We start from the raw sequence: 19676 nt of genomic DNA on the forward strand, positions 1-19676 counted from the left end.
GATCACATAATCTTGGCTGACTCTGCCAGTGTCAGTACTGAGGTATGCTACACTGTCTGAGGCGTTGTCTTTCAAATGAAATGTTTAACTGAGGTGTCTCAGTTGGGCATAGGTTGAAACAGCAGCTGAGCCATGAGGGACAGCGCATCAAGTGTTGCAAAAGTTCCCTCACAAAGTCAGTATATAAATACAGAGCTCCTCAGCTCTGAAGAAGGGCTCGAAATGTTAACTCTGTTTCTCCATTTACAGATGTTGCCAAACCAGCTGGATTTTTCCAGAATTTCCTGTTTTTATTTCAGATTTCCAGCATCTGCAGTATTTTGCTTTTGTAGTACAGAATTTGAATATTGTTCTAAAAAGAGACATTTTTTATCAGGGCTTTTCATCTTGCAATGCCTCTATCAATCAGAATCCACTTTCCAACCAATCAGTGCTTTCTTCTCATACAGTATAAATATGTTGTTCCCCCTGACATTGGTATTTCATTGGGAATTGTCCTGAAGAGTGCCGGGCGAAAAGCTTTAACAAAAAATATCTCTTTTTTTTCGGCTATATTTTGCCTTTATTATACAAATAGTCATTTGGTAGTACAGAACTTGAGTTTTGCTGAAAAAAAGAGACATGCTGTCAAAGTTTTTCGTCTTGCACTCATCAGGAAAGCTCGCAAGAAATTATCAACAGTAATGGAGGAACAACAATTTATACTGCATGAGAAGAGAATGCTGATTGGTTGGCAAGTGGACTCTGATTGGCGGAGGCATTGCCACAAAAAGCTTTGATAGCAAGTCTCATTTTTCAATAATACTAAAGTGAGTATAGTAACTTTTAAGTACATTTTAGCTGTTAAAAAAAGATATAAGTATTTCACTCAACTGCACAGGCTGCGTTAGGGACCCATCAGATTTTGCACATCATCTGATAGTGTTCCAGGGAACTATTGACAAGTTCGTGATGATCTTAATATTAACATTCCTGTCACTGCACTATCCATTAGCATTAAAAGGAAGACAATAAGTGAGTCTAATAGGTAATTGTGGATGGTGGAACTCCTGTAAAAATGTTTACTTAAGGACATTAATTTATAGGCAAATGTACAAATCACTAAAAGTATGATGCAGGTTAATAAAGCCACTAATAAAAGGAACCAAAGCACTGCGGCTGATTTTTTGATTGAATAATGTTGATAGGAGGGACACAAAAAGTGCTGGGAATACCCTGCAGGTCAGGCAGCCTCTGTGGAAAGGGAAACAGAGTTAACGTTTCAGGTCAATGACCTTTCATCAGAACACAGTCCTGAAACATTAACTCTTGTTTCTCTCTCCACAGATGCTGCCCAACCTGCTGAGCATTTCCAGCATTTTCTGGTTTTGTTTCACATTCCCAGCATTTGCAGTATTTTGCTTTTGTAGTAGAGAAGTTATGTTAAGCTTGTAGAGAACCTTGGCTAGACCACACTTGGATTATTGTTAGCAATTCTGGTTTCCACTTTATTAAGAATAAGACATGGAGATGGCAGAAAAGGTACAAAAAAGACATCAACGTATGATACAGAAGTACCCAGTTACACTTTTCAGGAAAGGTTGCAAACAAACTGGAGCTCCTTTCTCTACAAATGCCTGAGGGGTGAACTGATGGAAGTTTTCAAAATTATAAATAGGTTTGTCAGGGTAGATGTGGAGAAGATGTAACCGCTTGTGGGGGAGACCAGAACTAGGGATCTTAAATATAAGATAGTAAGTAATAAAATCCACTAGGGAATTCAGGAGAAACATGCAGAGAGTGGTGAGAATATGGAATTCGCTATCACGGGGAGTAATTGAGGTGAGTAGTGATATATTTGAGAGCAAGCTAAATAAGTGGGAGAAAGGAGTTGAAGGCTATCTGAGAGGGATGGGAGGAGGCTTGTGTGAAGCATAATTATGGACCAGTAAGGCCAAATAGTCGGTTTCTGTGCTAAATCTTCTATGTAATATAAATAAAAGCACAATATATGCAAAGACATTAACTAAATATGAGTCAATTTTGTGCTTTAGGGACCATAGTGTTCAATATGAAAACCTGAACATGAAGAATAAAGATCAAAAATACGAGTCTTACGTTCCTCGATATCTTGAAGCAGTTGTACAAGAGGAGGAAAAGAAGGTAAAAGAAGATTATTGGAGAAGCTGGTGTTGCTTTCTTCATTTTTAAAAAAATGTTATCCAGCTTCTGTTACACTGTTAACTCCTCAGTGGAATAGCTTGAATCAGTTACATGATTCTGTCTGTCACACAATAACCAATGACAATTTGTTATATCACTGTGCCCATTTATTTCACAAATGTCAGCCATGTCACAAATTCCAATAGCCTCTTTTGTCAAAATGTAGAAGCCAGTCTCCTTGTGACATGTAATAATAGCAATAAATCTAGGTGCTGTGCAGTGGGACCATTGAGAATTGGTTGAGGTGGGGGATAATGTCAGTTTCAGAGCAAGGGATTGCTCGTCCCATGTCACAGCATCACAGAATCTTTACAGTGCAGAAGGAGGCTATTCGGCCCATCGACTCTGCACTGGCTCTCTGAAAGAGCATTCTACCTAGTCTCACTCTCCTGCTTTATCCCCGTAACCCTGCGCATTCTCTCTTTTCAGGTAGCAATCCAATTCCCTTTTGAATACCTTGATTGAACCTGCCTCCAGCACCCTCTCAGGCAGTTTGTTCCAGACTCCAACCACCCTCTGGATGAAAAATAATTTCCTCACATCACACTGATTCCTTTTTCCAGACATTCAGAGCTCAGGAGAAGTTTTAACCTAGTGGGTGGGTATCAAAAGGAATGCCCATTTTTATACCCTCGTCGAAACTAATCTCCCTCAACATCAAGGAAGAGTAAAAGTCATGTGGGGTGTAAAACCAATGTTACATCCAATTGCCTCTGTTTTCTGATGGGAGGGTTTTGCTTAAAATTGCAATCCTGCCTGACCCCCTTTGATCTCAGCATCGAGTTCTCCCGGATTAATTTGACATAGATAGAATGTAAAACACGTCTCACCTGGTGCCTGGTAAAACCTGAACATTAAATGAGAAACCTCTTTTGTATTGCGAAGAATGTTACTGTTGTGGACCTCATTTAGATGTGTGCTCCCTCTGAGTAAAAAATATGAATTGGGGGAACTTTCATTTTGTAAGCTTATCATAGATTCATCAAAATTGTAGCACAGAAGGAGATCATCCACCCCACTGTACTCGAGCTGGTGATAGCTCCTGAACTGGAGCAACTTGTACTTACTAAGAACTGGGCTATGTCTACGCTGTCATTTGACAAAAGATCTTTACAGCAAGTGGGACCTGATTTACAGCTATCTGGATGTGAAATGATCCTGGACTCCAAGGTGAATGGACAATAGAAAGATTGCATTTATGTAGCACCTCAGGATGTCCCAGGACACTTCATGACCAATGGAGTACTTTTGAAGTGTACTAACTGCTGTACCATATCGGAATAGCAGTAACCAATTTGCGAAGAGCGATGTGGTAATGAACAGCTGACCTGTTTCTTAATGATGTTGACTGGGGGATATATATATTGGCCAAAACACCAGGGGCAGGATTTTTCAGATGCTTGGGTTTCCCATCCCACCACCCGAAGAGTCAGCGAGGGTCACATCCCCGCCAATCACGGCAGCCCCACGACCATTTAACATGCTGAGGAGCATTGATTGGCTGGAGATGGATCTTCAAACCTTACTCAGGAGGAAGTCCTGCCTTGGAGGGCGCTGTAGTCCCAGTAGCGCCAGCAGCAGCAGTGGCCAGGTCTGGGATTACAAGCAGCCCCCAGATTCTACTGTTTTGGTATGGATTTACCTCCGCTTCTGCCACCCTGCCTTGAGGTCTTTTAGTGTTGCTGCCGAGTTTTAGAGATGTTTCACTGATACCATGCTGTCTTGGCTTACCTAACATTGATGAGGTTATGCTCTTTTTGGATAGACTTGACATAGTAAGTATGTTTTAACTTCAAATCTTTTGTGACAAACTATTTACCAAGACCTCATAGAAGCACTTGATAATCAGGACAAGTCTGTGCTGCATCTAGCTCTCTTAGAGCCTCTTGGTCATCTGACTACTAATGTCACGGTTACATTGCTAATGTCATCATGGTCTCATTAGCCTATTCATTAGCCCATCACTCTATACTATATCACGGAGTCCAGGCGAGGTAAATAAAGGAGGTCTCATGGCGGGGTGGGGAGGTGAGGCCCAGGGGCATTGGGGGTCAAGGTGGAGAGGGCCAATGGGGGAGGGAACACTCTCAGGGAGCAGACTGGAGGCGGGGAGGGTCCCGATATGGAAAGGGGGGGCCTTGAGGGAGGCACCCACCCCCTTTCCACCCGAGGCTTGAGAGCAGGGTAATCTGCTGGGCTTCCCCCCTCCACCCTCCCAACCCACCCCACCACACCATTTCTAAACCCCTCCTGCCAGCCTCAAAATTGAGGCCAAGCAGGAAGTGGCCCTTAAGCGGCCAACAATTGGCCCCTTAAAGGGCTTCAATTGGGATGAGGGATGTTGCACTACCAGCTACCACGCTTCCATGCATACATCTGTAATATATCATACTGGCAAAAAGTAGTGGTCCCAATGGATTGGACAATTGTATTTCTATTTCTGGTTGCACCTATAGGTCTCGCCTGCCCCCTGTAAAATTGTGGACGGATTGGGGCAGACAGGAGGGCAGTGAGAAGGCCACACTAGGAATTTCACAGATCCCCACTCTGCTACCCACCCCCCCCCCCCACCACCACCGACCTCCCACATCCCCACTCGACCTCCCACACGCCCCACCCGACCTCCCACACCCCCACCCGACCTCCCACACCCCCACCCGACCTCCCACACCCCCACCCGACCTCCCACACCCCCACCCGACCTCCCACACCCCTACCCGACCTCCCACACCCCTACCCGACCTCCCACACCCCCACCTGACCTCCCATAGTCACCACTCAACCTCCCACACCCCCACCCGACCTCCCACACGCCCCACCTGACCTCCCACACCCCCACCCGACCTCCCACACCCCTACCCGACCTCCCACACCCCCACCTGACCTCCCATAGTCACCACTCAACCTCCCACACCCCCACCCGACCTCCCATAGTCACCACCCAACCTCCCACACCCCCACCTGACCTCCCACACGCCCCACCTGACCTCCCTCACGCCCCACCTGACCTCCCACACCCCCACCCGACCTCCCACACCCCCACCCGACCTCCCACACCCCCACCCGACCTCCCACACCCCCACCCGACCTCCCACACCCCCACCCGACCTCCCACACCCCTACCCGACCTCCCACACCCCCACCTGATCTCCCATAGTCACCACTCAACCTCCCACACCCCCACCCGACCTCCCACACGCCCCACCCGACCTCCCACACCCCTACCCGACCTCCCACACCCCTACCCGACCTCCCACACCCCTACCCGACCTCCCACACTCCCACCCGACCTCCCACACCCCCACCCGACCTCCCACACCCCCACCCGACCTCCCATAGTCACCACTCAACCTCCCACACCCCCACCTGACCTCCCACACCCCCACCCGACCTCCCATAGTCACCATTCAACCTCCCACACCCCCACCTGACCTCCCATAGTCACCAGTCAACCTCCCACAGTTCCCACTAAATGTATTTGCAGTTATTTGAGAAAAGATGTGGATAGGAAAATATTATCTAAAAGTTTCTTAAAACTATACTTTTTTGCTCTGGTTATAAAAATTCCTGAGGTGCGCTGCTAATGGAAGGGATTCTGTGATTTGAACACTGAAGATAAAGATTTGCACATTGACTTCCTGCCAGAATGTGGAACTTTTCATTTACCTTTGATTCAATGATGATGTCCCGCTCAGGGTCATGAGTTTCTGCCCTGGGTCTTCAGGCTGATTCTCAGCCCACAGATCTTTGGACACATGGGGCAGAACATCCCACAAGTTAGTGGGACCCACAGTGCCTGGAGCTGTGGGTAATGACGGTAGAGGTTCCAATTTCTTTCCATCACATGGCTGATCAGGAACCTCTCCCACTCCTACTGCCTGCCATTGGCGTGTGTTAGAAGGATTTACAAGTTGATACCCAACCTGTTTGGCCCTGTTATGAACTCACCTTCCTTGGTCATCAAGTCCTGGAGTGGTACTTGAACCCAGAGCTTCTGACTCAGATTTAGGGCCATATCCACTGCACCACAGGACCTTCCAGATAGGAACTGGTTTATATCAATGTTCTGTGTTTTCGTTGGTGGGAGTTTTTGGACGGAGGATTTCTTTTCTATATTGCAATTCCTTTCTGCTGAGCAATGCCAACTTTAAATGATTCAATTAAAAGTTGATGGTGTCAGTGATTTATTGAGCTGTGGTTGGGCTTAGCCAGGAAAAAGAACAGTCGGTCAGTAGTAACGCCAGGAGCTGAGAGCCCATTTGAAAATGGTTTTAATAGGTCACGCAACAGTATGAAGTAAGGCACTGGGGGACCGTACAATTCAGCACAGTTAAAGCGGGATGGTCAGAATTTTACATTCCTCCCCCCCAGGGTGGGATAGTAGGTGGTGTGAGCGCTACATTCCCTCCAGTATGGGTTTGGCTGATGGGGTGGGGGCATAAAACTAGGTGCCATGGCGGTATGCCTACCTGTCCTAGTCCGACCTGTGCTGTGGTTTTAGCAGCGGCCGGGGAACCGTCAAGTTGCCCAGTCGTTCATGTGCCAATTGGGACCATTAAGTGGCCAAAATAATGGCCACTTATGGGCCTCCTACAGCCTCCGCTGGGCAGGCTGGTGCCAAGTGTCAAGAAACCTGGTGCACTGGCGACCAGGCAAGGATGGGTGCCACCTCTTTGGGCATCTTGTACTCATTGGAGGTCCCCCTTCCCCATCCCAAGGTAATGCCCCCCCACACCAGGGTTCCCCCTCTCCCCCTTCACCTGGATTCTCCCACCGCCCCCCCCCCCGCCGCCCCACACACAGTGAGGCCTCTGACTTCCCTTTAAGTCCAGGCTCCATTGACACGCATCTTCAGGACCGCCTGCAGTCCCGGCAGTGGCCACCACTCCCGGTGACGCCGCTGGAACAAGAGAGTTGTCCGCCCTCTGATTGGCCAGCAGCCTCCGGAGGCGGGACATGCTCTTGGAGGGGCGGAAGGCCCGCCTCAAGCCAATTAAAGGTCCAACTGGGCTTTGAATGGCTGTGGAGCGAGCTGGCCGAGTAGATGCGGGCCCACAACTAACTTTAGGGTCTGGACGGGGAACCCCCTCCCCACAGCGTAAGATTCAGTCCAATATCTCCTAATGAGATATCACCCTGTTAAGGGGGTCTTGATAACCCTCCCTCCTCCACCCCTTTTAACTTTGTAAATTAATTTTATCCACACACAAGCTGATTTTGCATTGAAAGGTCTGTGTCAGCATTAAGCTCTAGAATTTCCTTCCTAAACCTCTCTGCCTTTGCGTCTCTCTCTTCCTTGAAGATGCTCCTTAAAATCTATCTCTTTGATAAAGCTTTTGGTTACCTGTCCTGATATCTCATTGTATGGCTTGGTTTCCAAATCATTTTGTTATCGTTCCTGTAAAGTACCTTGAGATGTTTTACCAAGCTAAAGGTGCTATATGAATGCAACTTGTTGCTGTACTGCAACTTGCGTCAGTACTGAACATCCTTCCGAAATTTCAAAGCATATAAGAAAATTCCCCGGTTCACACGTCTGCAAAATTTATGGGCGGGATTTTCCACACCCACCAGCTGCCACAATCTGCCCCCGCCCCACCCCACCCCCCCCCCCGCCACCACCACCACCCCCCACCCCCCGCTGCAAGTCAATGGGCTTCTGGCTGGGGCACCGCCTCACCCACGGCGGGTCCCACTCGCGTTGGGGCCGGAAAAATCCCGGCTTATATCGAGAAAAACCTGCAAGGCCGTGAGAAAAGGGCAACCTCTTTCACAGGCGCAGTGGGCTGAATGGTCTCTTTCTGTGCTGTATGGATCTATTTTACCTAATGGGGTAGGATTTAGCCCTTGTTGGGCGGACTCGGCGGGGGGGGTGTGGGGGGTGCAGCCGGGAAGCTGACCGCCGCCTGCAATCGGGGCCGGACCGCAATTCCACGCTGGCGGGCCACTTAAGGGGGAAGGAGGGCTGTGCGGGGCGAGGGCGAGTCCACGCTTGAGAATCTCCCTGAGGCACAGAGCTGCCTCGGGGAGATGAAGAGTTTTTAAGAAAAGTAATAAATGCGTGAAGAACGTTATGAAACACGTCCCCTCGTGTTACTTTGTCACATGAGTCGGGACATGTTATAAGTGAAATTTAAAAAAAAACTTATTTTTGTTTGATGTTGGAAACCTCACCCCGCCCGTGGATGAGATTTCCCAAAAAAAATTGCAAAGGCCGCTTGGCCTTTTTGCCTGTGTGCCAACCGTAAGGTTGGACAGGCAGCGAAAAGTTTAACTTAATTGATTCTTCAGTGGCCTTAACGGGCCTTTTAACAGCTAATTCCTGTGACTGTGCGTTGATGTCGGGATGCTCGCCCGACGTCAACACGCGTCATTTCACGCTCGAGCGGACTGGGGTCCTCTCGCCCACCGAGGTAAAAATTCTGCTCATAGTTACGAGGAGGTGATATCACAGTTGGATTGACGTGTACAGATCATTGGAACATTTTATAGGTCTAATCATTCGCTAACACTCTACGCCTGACCAGGCGTCCATGTTGTTAAATTACACATTGGGCAGTGGACTTACCAATGGAACCCGAAGCGGACCTAGACCTTATACTGTCATACAGCACAGGACACCATTCGGCTCATTGTGCCTGTACCTGCTCTTTGAAAAAGCTATCAATTAGTCCCACTCCTCCGCTCTTTCCCATAGCTCTACAATTATTTCCCCTTCAAGTATTTATACAATTCACTTTCTAAAGTTACTGTTGAGACTGCTTCCTCTACCCTTACAGGCAGCACAGTCTGGCTTATAACAACTGAAAAAAGTTGTCCCCTCTTCTCCTGTCAGGCTCTTTTGCCAATTTTCTCAAATCTGTGTCCACCTGGCTACCAAACTCCCTGCCACTGAAATCATTTACCTAAGCAAAACCCTTCAGAATTTGAACGCCTCCATTAAATCTCCCTGTAACCTTCTCTGGTCCAAAAAGAACAACTCAGTTTCTCGAGTCGCCCCACATAATTTAAGTCCCTCATCCCTGGCGCCATTGTAGCAAATCTCCTTTGCACTCTCTCCAAGCCTTTGATGTATGATGGATTGATGTTTTGTGAAAATGCTATTCTCCTTGTCAAAATGGTTAACATTAAAGCCAAGAGGAGGTGTGAAGCTATAAAATTCATACTGCACAGCACAGAACCGAGAAAGATAAGACAAAGTGATCCATGTGTTATATGTATCTTGCTGACTATCATTTGATGAACTTTAATCAATCTGGCACAGGGTTGTAATCTTTGGCAGCATGAAATAGCTGTGTGTTTTCTAGTATAATTAAAGTAAGTCAACCATAATATGGTAATATTTCAATAGGTGGCAGTTTCAGTTTAAGATCTGCACAGTATTAAACCATGACAATTGGATAAAAGAACGATTATGATTTCCTTCTATGTTTCACTCCTATTATAAAGGCATTGTACTTGAAAATAATTTACATGCGTGAGTTTAAGGAGGTGGGATCTGATTGATGAATTGCAATAGTATCGCGGTGTATATGCCAATGATTTTTTTAAATGGTGATGTGTAAGCTGATGAGAAATTCATAGAAAAACGCATATTTTGACTAGAAACTGATCCGGACTAGCCATATGAATGCTGTGGCTACAAGAGCAGGTCAAAGGTTGGGAATTCTGCAGAGAGTAACTCAATGCTTGTCTCCCCAAAGTCTGTCCACCATCTACAAGGCTCAATTCAGGAGTGTGATGAAATACTCTCCGCCTGCCTAGATGAGTGCAGCTTCAAGAAGCTCAACACCATCCAGGACAAAGCAACCCCCTTGATTGGCACCTCATCTGCCACCTTAGACATTCACTCCCTCCACCACCTACACACAGAGGCAGGAGTGTATACCCATCTGTAAGATGCACTGTAGCAATTCACCAAGGCTCCTTTGACAGCACCTTCCAAACCCATGACCACTACCACCTGGAAGTTCCCCTCCAAGCTACACACATCCTGACTTGGAAATATATCGCTGTTCCTTCACTGCAGTGTCAAAATCCTGGAACTCCCTCCCTAACAGCACTGTGGGTGTACCTACACCACATGGACTGCAGCGGTTCAAGGAGGCAGCTCATCACCACCTTCCCAAGGGCAATTATGGAAGGGCAGTTAATGCTGGCCTCATCAGTGACACCTACATTCTCCGAATGAATAAATTTTAAAAAGTCTAATACAAGAAGAGACACTTAGCAATCAACACTGTAAACTGTGTGAAATAAGGCTAGAGTACAATATTCTAAGGTCCTTGCTCATTGTAAATTAAATATTGTCATGTCCCAGTATGTTATGAACTTTTAGTCAAATACTTTATGTTTTTAAAAACCATGAAAGGTTGCAAAAAGATGGCCACCTGAGGATCTCATGACTTCTCTTGTGCATTGAAACACTCACCTGTCTCAAGAGGGAACAAAAGGAATTTTCCAGACTGATGTTGACTCAATGCCTTTTCCTGAAACTAATTCAAAAGAGTAATTTCAAATTGAACGGGTCATTCAGATACAAAGACACTAGCTGTCTGGAGCTCTCAAGGCGTGAAGGTCATCACACAGGACATACAATTGATCTAGACATCCACCTTATTTGAAAAAGTACTTTGGACTTTGTAACAGGTCACATGGTAAGTTAGCCATATTTGTTGTCTGCTTTTAAAACAGCAAGAAGCTGTTCTGGACAGGGTTCCATCTGACTGCCATTGAATTAGTTGCACAGTCATCCAAGCTACCAAGGTAATAAACAGTAATACCTTGAAAGTGGGGAAAGAACTTCCTTTAACCTGTTCCAACTTCAAGTTCACCTGAGAACCAATCTCCTTGATATTCGACTACAGGAAGCTTCACAACTTACTGAAAATCATCTGCTTTATAAGACCTTCACTCCAGCCAAAACATCAACTCCTCTCAGAAACCACAGGCCTTCAATGAAAGAGACTGAGACAATCAGAAGTTGTAACTGTGTTATTTTTCTTTCAGCTGTATCTAATCTTTGTGTGAGTGGTAGTGTGGGTGAGTCAAGTGAGTGAGCCATTGCATTTTTTAAACCTCTGAGACAAATGTGTGATAATAAATAACCTTCATTATTTTTAAATTCACAAAAAGCTTGCTGCTCGAATCATTTAAATTTGGACAATCACTCTGAGAAAAAGGAAACACACATCCCTCGCATATAAAACACACTGAACATGGGCAGTAAGAAAAGAAATTAATTCTGCCTGTGATAATATACTCACATTTCTAACATAAGCACCTACATCAAAAAAGTCAAATGGTCTGTTTCTGTGCTGCCCTTTCAATACAATGAGTGTTTATGAAGAATGTGATTGAATGTGTATAGATGTAACAGTTTGCCAATTCCACAGATCCTAATCCAGAATGTTTATGAATGAGTTAACCACTTACCTGTGTGTTGCAATGGGCATCTCAGTTTAATTTTAAGAATTCATGCACTCTACCTGTCATTACTGGAAAGACAGGAGCAATGAAATGCTAACTTTTCTTTTCCAGTCGAGTTCAGTTACAAAAGCAATCCCAAAGGTTTTAATTAGTTCATTCTTTGTCACTTTGATTTTTGAAATATATGATGTTAATTGCTTTATTGCAATAGCAGGCTTAATGTCATACATAATTTATTTTGGCTTGTTCTAAAGTCTTCCAAATCCATCTCCTCCATTTACAAACCAATTTCAATATCATGGATATGCCAATCTAATTACAGATAAAATGACAAACCTATTTTTTCAGTGTTACTGTTTTGCTTCAATCCCCAGCTGTTACAATGACACCAAGTACAGATTCGGAATTACAATATTAATTATTAAAACAACAAGAAATATCCCACAGAATTAATGTGATATCCTTTGCATAAAAAATGGCATATTAGCATCTTTTTAAAAAAATGAAATCTCCAGTAAATTGTTTAGCCATGGTTTTGGCTTCCTTGAACTTTTCAGAATGAGAATGTTTATTTCACTTCTTTCTCAATTAAGTTTGGTTTCACATAAAATGTCAGATTAAAATGGCAAACAAGCAACACAATTCAAAATTCCAGGTCTGAGCCTTGATGTTTTCCAAAGTTTCTGTCCAATCAATAGTTTGTTAGCATTGTCAGAAGGAAACCATCCTGCATCTAGACCACCCTGCAACAAGATTAGTTTAAAAGAGGACTGCTTTAGCACTGCTGAAGGACCTAGCTTGACGCACAACTGGGATTCATAATTCCTACTTCATTCAAGCAAGATATGTAGCCTTGGTCCAAATATCGACAAAAGAACTTAACTCCAGAGCTGAGGTGAGCCTGACTGCTCCTGACATCAAAGCGGCATTTGACTGAATGTGGCACTAAGGAACCGTAACAAAACAGATGTCAATGGGAATCGGGGGGAAACTCTCCATTGTGTGGCCGTGCTCCCGAGATTTCTCTGTGCCTTGATACATCGTTCCACTTCCGAAACCTTTTTTTAAATTACATCATTCCGACTGTGCTCTCCTTTCATTCATTTATAACTGGTCAGTGCTTGTTTCTCCTTTCTGAGGTATTTTAGGCCACACATTCCATTGAAGGTGTTATGCCAATATTATGCCGAATTTGTACTAGGCGTATCAAACTCTGATACTTAACTTAATCGGCCGTCGGAGATCGGGAGTTGGGAGGCCAGGAACTACAATCCCTGTTGGGCCTCCTGCGCATGCGCTGGCTGGGAAATGGCTGCACATATGCAGTTTGTCCATTTTCACGCCTTCAGGCCGGGAACCGGCCCTGCTTAAATGCACATGAAGAGAAGGAAGCAAAGAAGTGAAACGGCAGGTCAGACGAGCTGAACTGGAGCACCGTTAGGGCAATGATGTCCCAGGGAGCAGGACACAGGGAGGAGGACAGGGAGAAGGTTCCAAACCAAGAAGAGGGGCCCAAACTATGGAGTGGGACAGAAAGGGGTCCCAGAAGATAGTCCCGGGTAAGGGACGAAGGCAGAGATTAGAAACAGATCCTGTTAAGTAAAGTCGAGTGGAAGGAGCAGAGAGATGGGCTGTGATTTAAAGAGGGAGCTGCGGGCAGCAGACTTGAAGCAAAGCGGGCTTGAGAGAAGTCCAGAAGATCCGAGAAGGCAGCCAAAGGTTGGTGATTCCCTGCTGCAGACCATAAGGGCAAAGCTACTTTTTTGGAGCAGTGCTGTTCTGCTTGGCATGGCTGAAGATCCGAAAGTGTGTCTGGAAGGTGAAGCTTGATTGTACACAGAGATCCAGTGGAAAGGAATCTGAAAAGGCGAGATTAAACCCTGGAAGTGGATTCTTGATGAAGCTGTTTCAGTGCGAGTGACATTTGGAGAGAATTCCAAGGCGAGCTCTTCAAATGTGGAGATTGGAAACCCTTGTGAGAAAGACAGAGTTTTATTGAGACTAGTTGGCTCAGAGTGTGATGAACGTCTGGGTGGGTTGTTGAGGAATCCATGGAATCTGCTTGAGCCACACCTGTCATTTACTTTGGAGTGTGGTGTGTCCGACCACAGTTTGCCTGTTAATTCACATGTACTGCATACTTACCTGAATATTAGAGCGTAAGATAGATTTGATAAATTGTTTTATCTCTCTGAATTAACCTGTGACTGTAAGATATAGCTGGAGTGAAAGAATAGTGAATATTTGAATCATCTTCTTGTGTTTGTATTGAGATCTTTCCAACCTTTTTGTCTGACGTAATATAGTTCATTTTTCTTGTTTAATAAATGTTTTATTTTTTGCGTTAAAGGATCGTCAGCAGACTCCTGTGAATTTGTTCAGTAACTCTCCTCCACGGTTTCTTAAAGAAACAAAGTTAGGATCTATCAAGCCAGGTTTCACTCTGGGATCTCACTCGTCCAGTTGTAACATCAACTGGGATTGTAACCTAGGCGAGAATATTGTCCAATATAATTTCAACATGTTCTTTTGAATTTCTTTGATAACCCAGTCTTGATCCTCATATTTAGATGATGATACCTCTTTGGAGGACCTGGGCAAACTTTATTATGTGCTGGAATACAGTTCAGCAGCAACTTTGCAAAGATTATGGAAGTTTGTTTGCTCACAAGTCAGGGCTTTTAGGAATAAATTATCCTTTCTTAAACCTTAAACTTTATCTTAATACGATCACTGTTCTGGAGGTGATCTCCCACATTTAACTCATCGTCCTGATCTATTTCATCACTTTTATAACCAGATTGGCCAATACCTATCCCCTTGTACATAGACAAATATACCACTTGAGGAAGGAGAACTGCATATATTTTAGGAAATGTGTTCCCCTTCTTTCCCATTTACTACCTCTCTATCCCAACCAGTTGGTGTGTAATAAAACTCCTAGAATAATAATTTTTTCTACATTCTTGTTATCTCTTTAACCTCTTCTATTTCTTCTTCTCTGTCACTCCCACAAGTAGAAGGGCCTGTGCTGCAAAAATAACAGTAATGTCCTTATGGAATCGCTCTCATCTTCTCCAGAACTGATGCTAATCCTTCTTAAAACTGAAACCCTCTTCCTGAACCTACCCATCTAGCCATGCCTTGAGTTTCCTAAGCTTCCTGGCCTCACTATTCAGTGTGTGGCTGAGGAATTAAACCAGAGATTACTACCATTTTCCTGGGCAAAATCGGCTGCCTTATATTTAGATTTGTGCATTAGTAACAGTCCCAAATCCTGATTAGCTGCTGTACAGAAAAGTAAAACCAATATAATTGGGGATTTGGCACTTTCCAATGTAAAAAGGATCTCTCATTTATTGTCATGTTTTTATGCTCTTTATCAGGATGACTATTCAACTTAATTTTTGGTTCTAAGTCTAGAACTTGGATCAGTTAAGGTCAGTTTAAAATTTTCATCCTCATTTTCAAATCACTGCAAGGCCTATCCCTTCTCTATCTCTGTAACCTCCACCAGCCCAACAGCCCCCCAAGATCTCTGCGCTCCTTCAATCCTCGTCCCTTGTGTGTCCTTGATCTTCATCGCTCCACCATTGGTGTTCATTCTGCTATTTAGGCCCTACATTCTGGAAATACCTCCCTAAACCTCTTGACCTTGCTCCTCCTTTAAGATGCTACATAATAACACCTACTTTGACCAATCATTTGGTCACCTGTCCTAATACTTCCTTTTCTGGCTCAGTCTCAAAGTTTTTTGGATGAGTTTTTTGCTATCTTACCTTTATGCCACTCTCAGCACCGTCTCTACTCTTCACCACTACCTTAACACTCCCTTTGTCTTGTGTCCATGACATCTCTGTCAATCTCTCCTTTGCTGTCACCTATCCCTGACCTTCTATCTCGTTCCACCTGCTCCATCTCCTCTCAAGCAGTATATAATCCATATATACAGAAGAAGAGCCATGTGGACTCAAAACGTTAACTCTGTTTCTCTTTCCACAGATGCTGCCAGACCTGCTGAGTTTTTCCAGCATTTTATTTCAGATTTCCAGCATCTGCTATATTTTGCTTTTATATTTTGGATGATAGTTTTTTTTTAACCATGTTAAAGGTTCTATATAAATGATAGTTGTTGCTGTCATAACCTTGAATGAGTATGTGAAAGGCAGAGCATGCTTCTTTATGCACTGTCACCATTTTTCTGCGTTCGGTGTGGATGCACTGCTTCCTTACAGGACGACCTTCCCTCACCCTAGCTAAACCTTAGCAAGAGGGCAATTTTAGTCAAACTTGCCTGACAGAAAACTGGTGGGACTGACTGTGACTCTAGCTTTTCACACAACCCCCAATGATTTTTACACCCCACCTGGACTTTACACTCCAATCAGGTCAACAGGGGACAATATCAAATGGAGTGTGAAAAAAATTGCGTTCCACCCAATGCCATGTGGGCTTTCCTCTAAAGACTGGAGACGCACAATAACAGGACAAGGCCAGTTAGGAACATGGGAACAATAGTTATTCCGCTCGATCTTGTTCCACCATTCAATGAGATCATCGCTGATCTTTATCTTAACTCCATCCACCCGTCTTAATTCCATGACTCTTAATGCTCTTGGCTAACAAAAACCTGTCAATGTCAGTTTTGAAGTTTTCAATTGACCCTCAGCCTCAACAGTTTTTGAGGAGAGAGTTCCAGATTTCCGCTACTCTTTCTTGAAGAAGTGCTTTTGACATCGCCCTGAATACCGTGGCTCTAATTTTAAGCCCTTGTTCTGGGCTCTCCCATCCGAGGAAATAGTTTCTCTCTATCTATGTTATCAACCCCTTTAATCATCTTAAACACTGTAATCTTCATACAAGAGGCAGTACAAGTCTAATCTGTGCAACCTGTCCTCCTAACTTAACCTTTTTAGTTAGGATTCTGGGGGTTGATGAACACATAGCAAAAAACTGAGCCACTTAGCTGATTTTCCCTGGACTAATAGGAGTGAAATATTCTTCGTGAGAACACTGATTGGCAGGCGCTGAATAATGATAGCTGTTTTCTGGGACCAGTGTTGACAACAGGAGAATCTTATCTGTATCTGACATCAACATCACAAATCATCAGCTTTTCATTTAGAATACCTGATTTTTTTTTTGTGGCTGCGTTTGGGACAAGCAATTTGGTTTCTGTGTTTAGCAACAGCAGTCACTCATCTCTCTCTCTCGCTCTCTCTCTCCAACCCCACCCCCACCAACCTCCCAACCCCACATTGCATTCCTCATCTTTCAACAAAAAAGAGAAAAGGAAGATTTGCATTTCTCTAGCATCTTTCATGGCCACCAGACATTGCGAAGTTACAGTCACTGAAGCTCTTTTTGAAGTGTAGTCACTGTTGCAACATTGGATGTGAGGTAGCTTGTTTGCACACCACAAACTCCCACAAATGTAACAATGACCAGTTAATCTGTTTTTTGTGATTGTGATTCAGGGATGACTATTGTCCTGGAAATTGGGGATAATTCCCCTAGTCTTCTTCAAAATAGGTGCCATATGATCCTCTATGTCCACCTGAGAAGGCAAATTGAGCCTCAGTTTAACGTTCCATCCAAAAGACGGAACCCATGACAGTGTCGCACTCCTTCATTACTTCGTTGGAGGGTCAGCATAGATTATTGTGCTCACATCTGGAGTGGATCTTGAACCCACAACCTTCTGTCTCAGAGGTGAAAGTCTCACTAACTGAGCCATGGCTGACAAAAATCAGAAAATCTGTGTAGCCTTAGGTTTCATAGAGTGCCTAAAGCTGGCTCTGCATATAACTGAAATAGGCAAATCAGTCTTTCTGTTTTGCTATGTAAACCACTGTTTATTGTTACAACCCTTCCGCCTCATCAGTATACTAAAGGGTTTATCTGTGGCCATTTTCTATTGATCAAATGCAAGTTTAGTGACACTTTATAATTTTTTCAATCTATTCTGTAGCATTTATTCCCATTTATCCCTGGTTCGGGATATTTTATCATAACCTTGTAGTCTATTATCTGTCAAGCCCAAGCTGATGACAAAGCTTCATTATAAACTGGTTGATCTCAGCAAAATTGTCTCCAGATTTCAGAACACTTAAGTGCCACACCAGCAGTATTTGATTTAAATTGTCACAGTGCATAGAGTCATGGACGTCTACAGCACAGAAAAAAGCCCTTCAGCCCATCGAGTCTGTGCCGGTCAAACAAGTACCCAATTATTCTAATCCCATTTTCCAGCACTAGGCCCATAGCCTTCTATGCCGCAGCATCGCAAGTGCACATCCAGATACTTCTTAAATGTTATGAGGGTTTCTGCCTCTACCACCCTTTCAGGCAGTGTTTAACAGTCTCAGCTGTGGCTTTAGTGACTGGCACTTGTGCACCTCAGCCAGAAGGTGCTGGGCTTATGCCACACTCCAGAGACTTGAGCGTAAAAATCTAGGCTGACACACCTAGTGCAGTGCTGAGGGAGTGCTGTATTGTTGGAGGTTCCGTCTTTCGGATGGGATGTTAAATCGAGGCACCGTATACCCTCTCAGGTAGGTATAAACGATTTCGTCAAAGCATTTTGAAGAAGAGCGGGAGAGTTCTCCCCGATGGTCCTGGCCTGGCCGACATTTATCCCTCAATCAGCATCGCCAAAACAGATCATCTGCTCACAAATCATATTGCTGTTTGTGGGAGCTGGCTGTGCGAGAATTGACTGCTGCGTTTCCTACAACAGTGGACGCACTTCAAATAGTGCTTCGTTGGCTGTAAGATGCTTTGGGACGTTCTGAGGTTCTGAAAAACTTTATATAAATACAAGATTTTCTTTTTAGCAAAATTATTGCTGTTCACTGCCCCAAATCAATTGAATGTAAAATTGTTAATTTGCATTACACAAATACACAAGAAGTAGGAGCAGGAGTAGACCATATGGCTCATCAAACCTGCTCTGACATTCAATATGATCGTGGCTGATCTTGGGCTTTAACTCCACTTTACCACCCGCTCCCCATATCCCTTGATTCCCTGAGAGACCAAAAATCTGTCTGTCCCAGCCTTAAGTATATTCAACGATGGAGCATCCACAACACTCTGGGGAAGAGAATTCCAAAGATTCACAACCCTTTGAGTGAAGAAATTTCTCCTCATCTCAGTTCTAAATGATTGGCCCTTATCCTGATATTGTGCCCTCTTGTCTAGATTGCCTTACCAGTGGGAAAAAAACCTCTCAGTGTCCACCCTATCAAGCCCCTTTAGAATCTTGTATGTTTCAATGAGATCACCTCTCATTCTGCTAAATCCTCGAGAAAATAGGTCCAATTTGCTCACCCTGTCATCATAGGACAACTACCTCATCCCAGGGACTAATTTAGTGAAACTTCGCTGTAACTGCCTCCAATGCAAGTATATCTTTTCTTAATTCTGGAGACCAAAACTGACCATAAGACGTAGGAGCAGTAGTAGGCCATTCGGCCCATTGAGTCTGCTCCCCCATTCAATGAGAAAGTACTCCAGATGTGGTCTCAATAAAACCCTGCAGAACTCTTAGCAAGATTTCTTTATTCTTGTATTCCAATCCCCTTGCAATAAAGGCCAACGTGCCATTTGCCTTCTTAATTGCTTGGCAATTAAAGCATTGTAAAATATTTTGGGGAAAAGAAATGGCAGAGGATTCGGGAGTTGTATTTGTGGAATGAAGGGTAGTTGTACATCTTCATTTCTAAGCAACGTTGGTAAATTCCTTGTACGCAAAGTACTCCAACATAATCCTTCCTCTTTATGGATGCCTGACCAGGGATGAAGATTCACAGTAATATGGATAGACTCAAGAAGCATAGTACTTGATGGAGTTTAGAAGGATGAGGGGGGGATCTGATTGAAACTTACAGAATACTGAAAGGCCTGGATAGAGTGGACGTGGGGAAGATGTTTCTATTAGTAGGAGAGACTAGGACCCGAGGGCACAGTCTCAGAGTAAAGGGAAGATCTTTTAGAACAGAGATGAGGAGAAACTTCTTTAGCCAGAGAGTGGCGAATCTAAG

At 44.3% G+C, this 19676-nt stretch overlaps 1 protein-coding gene across 1 annotated transcript in view; it reads left to right on the forward strand.

Moving 5' to 3' along the window:
- The window catches only part of stpg2 (sperm-tail PG-rich repeat containing 2), a 100672-nt gene that overhangs the window by 45210 nt on the left and 35786 nt on the right, over nucleotides 1-19676 (forward strand). The window contains exon 6 of the mRNA XM_041201088.1: nucleotides 2034-2142. Within this exon, the coding sequence (XP_041057022.1) occupies nucleotides 2034-2142 (109 nt within the window). The remainder of the gene's footprint in view (nucleotides 1-2033; nucleotides 2143-19676) is intronic.

Source organism: Carcharodon carcharias, chromosome 1 (assembly GCF_017639515.1).
Source record: "Carcharodon carcharias isolate sCarCar2 chromosome 1, sCarCar2.pri, whole genome shotgun sequence".
Taxonomy (NCBI): Eukaryota; Metazoa; Chordata; class Chondrichthyes; order Lamniformes; family Lamnidae; genus Carcharodon; species Carcharodon carcharias.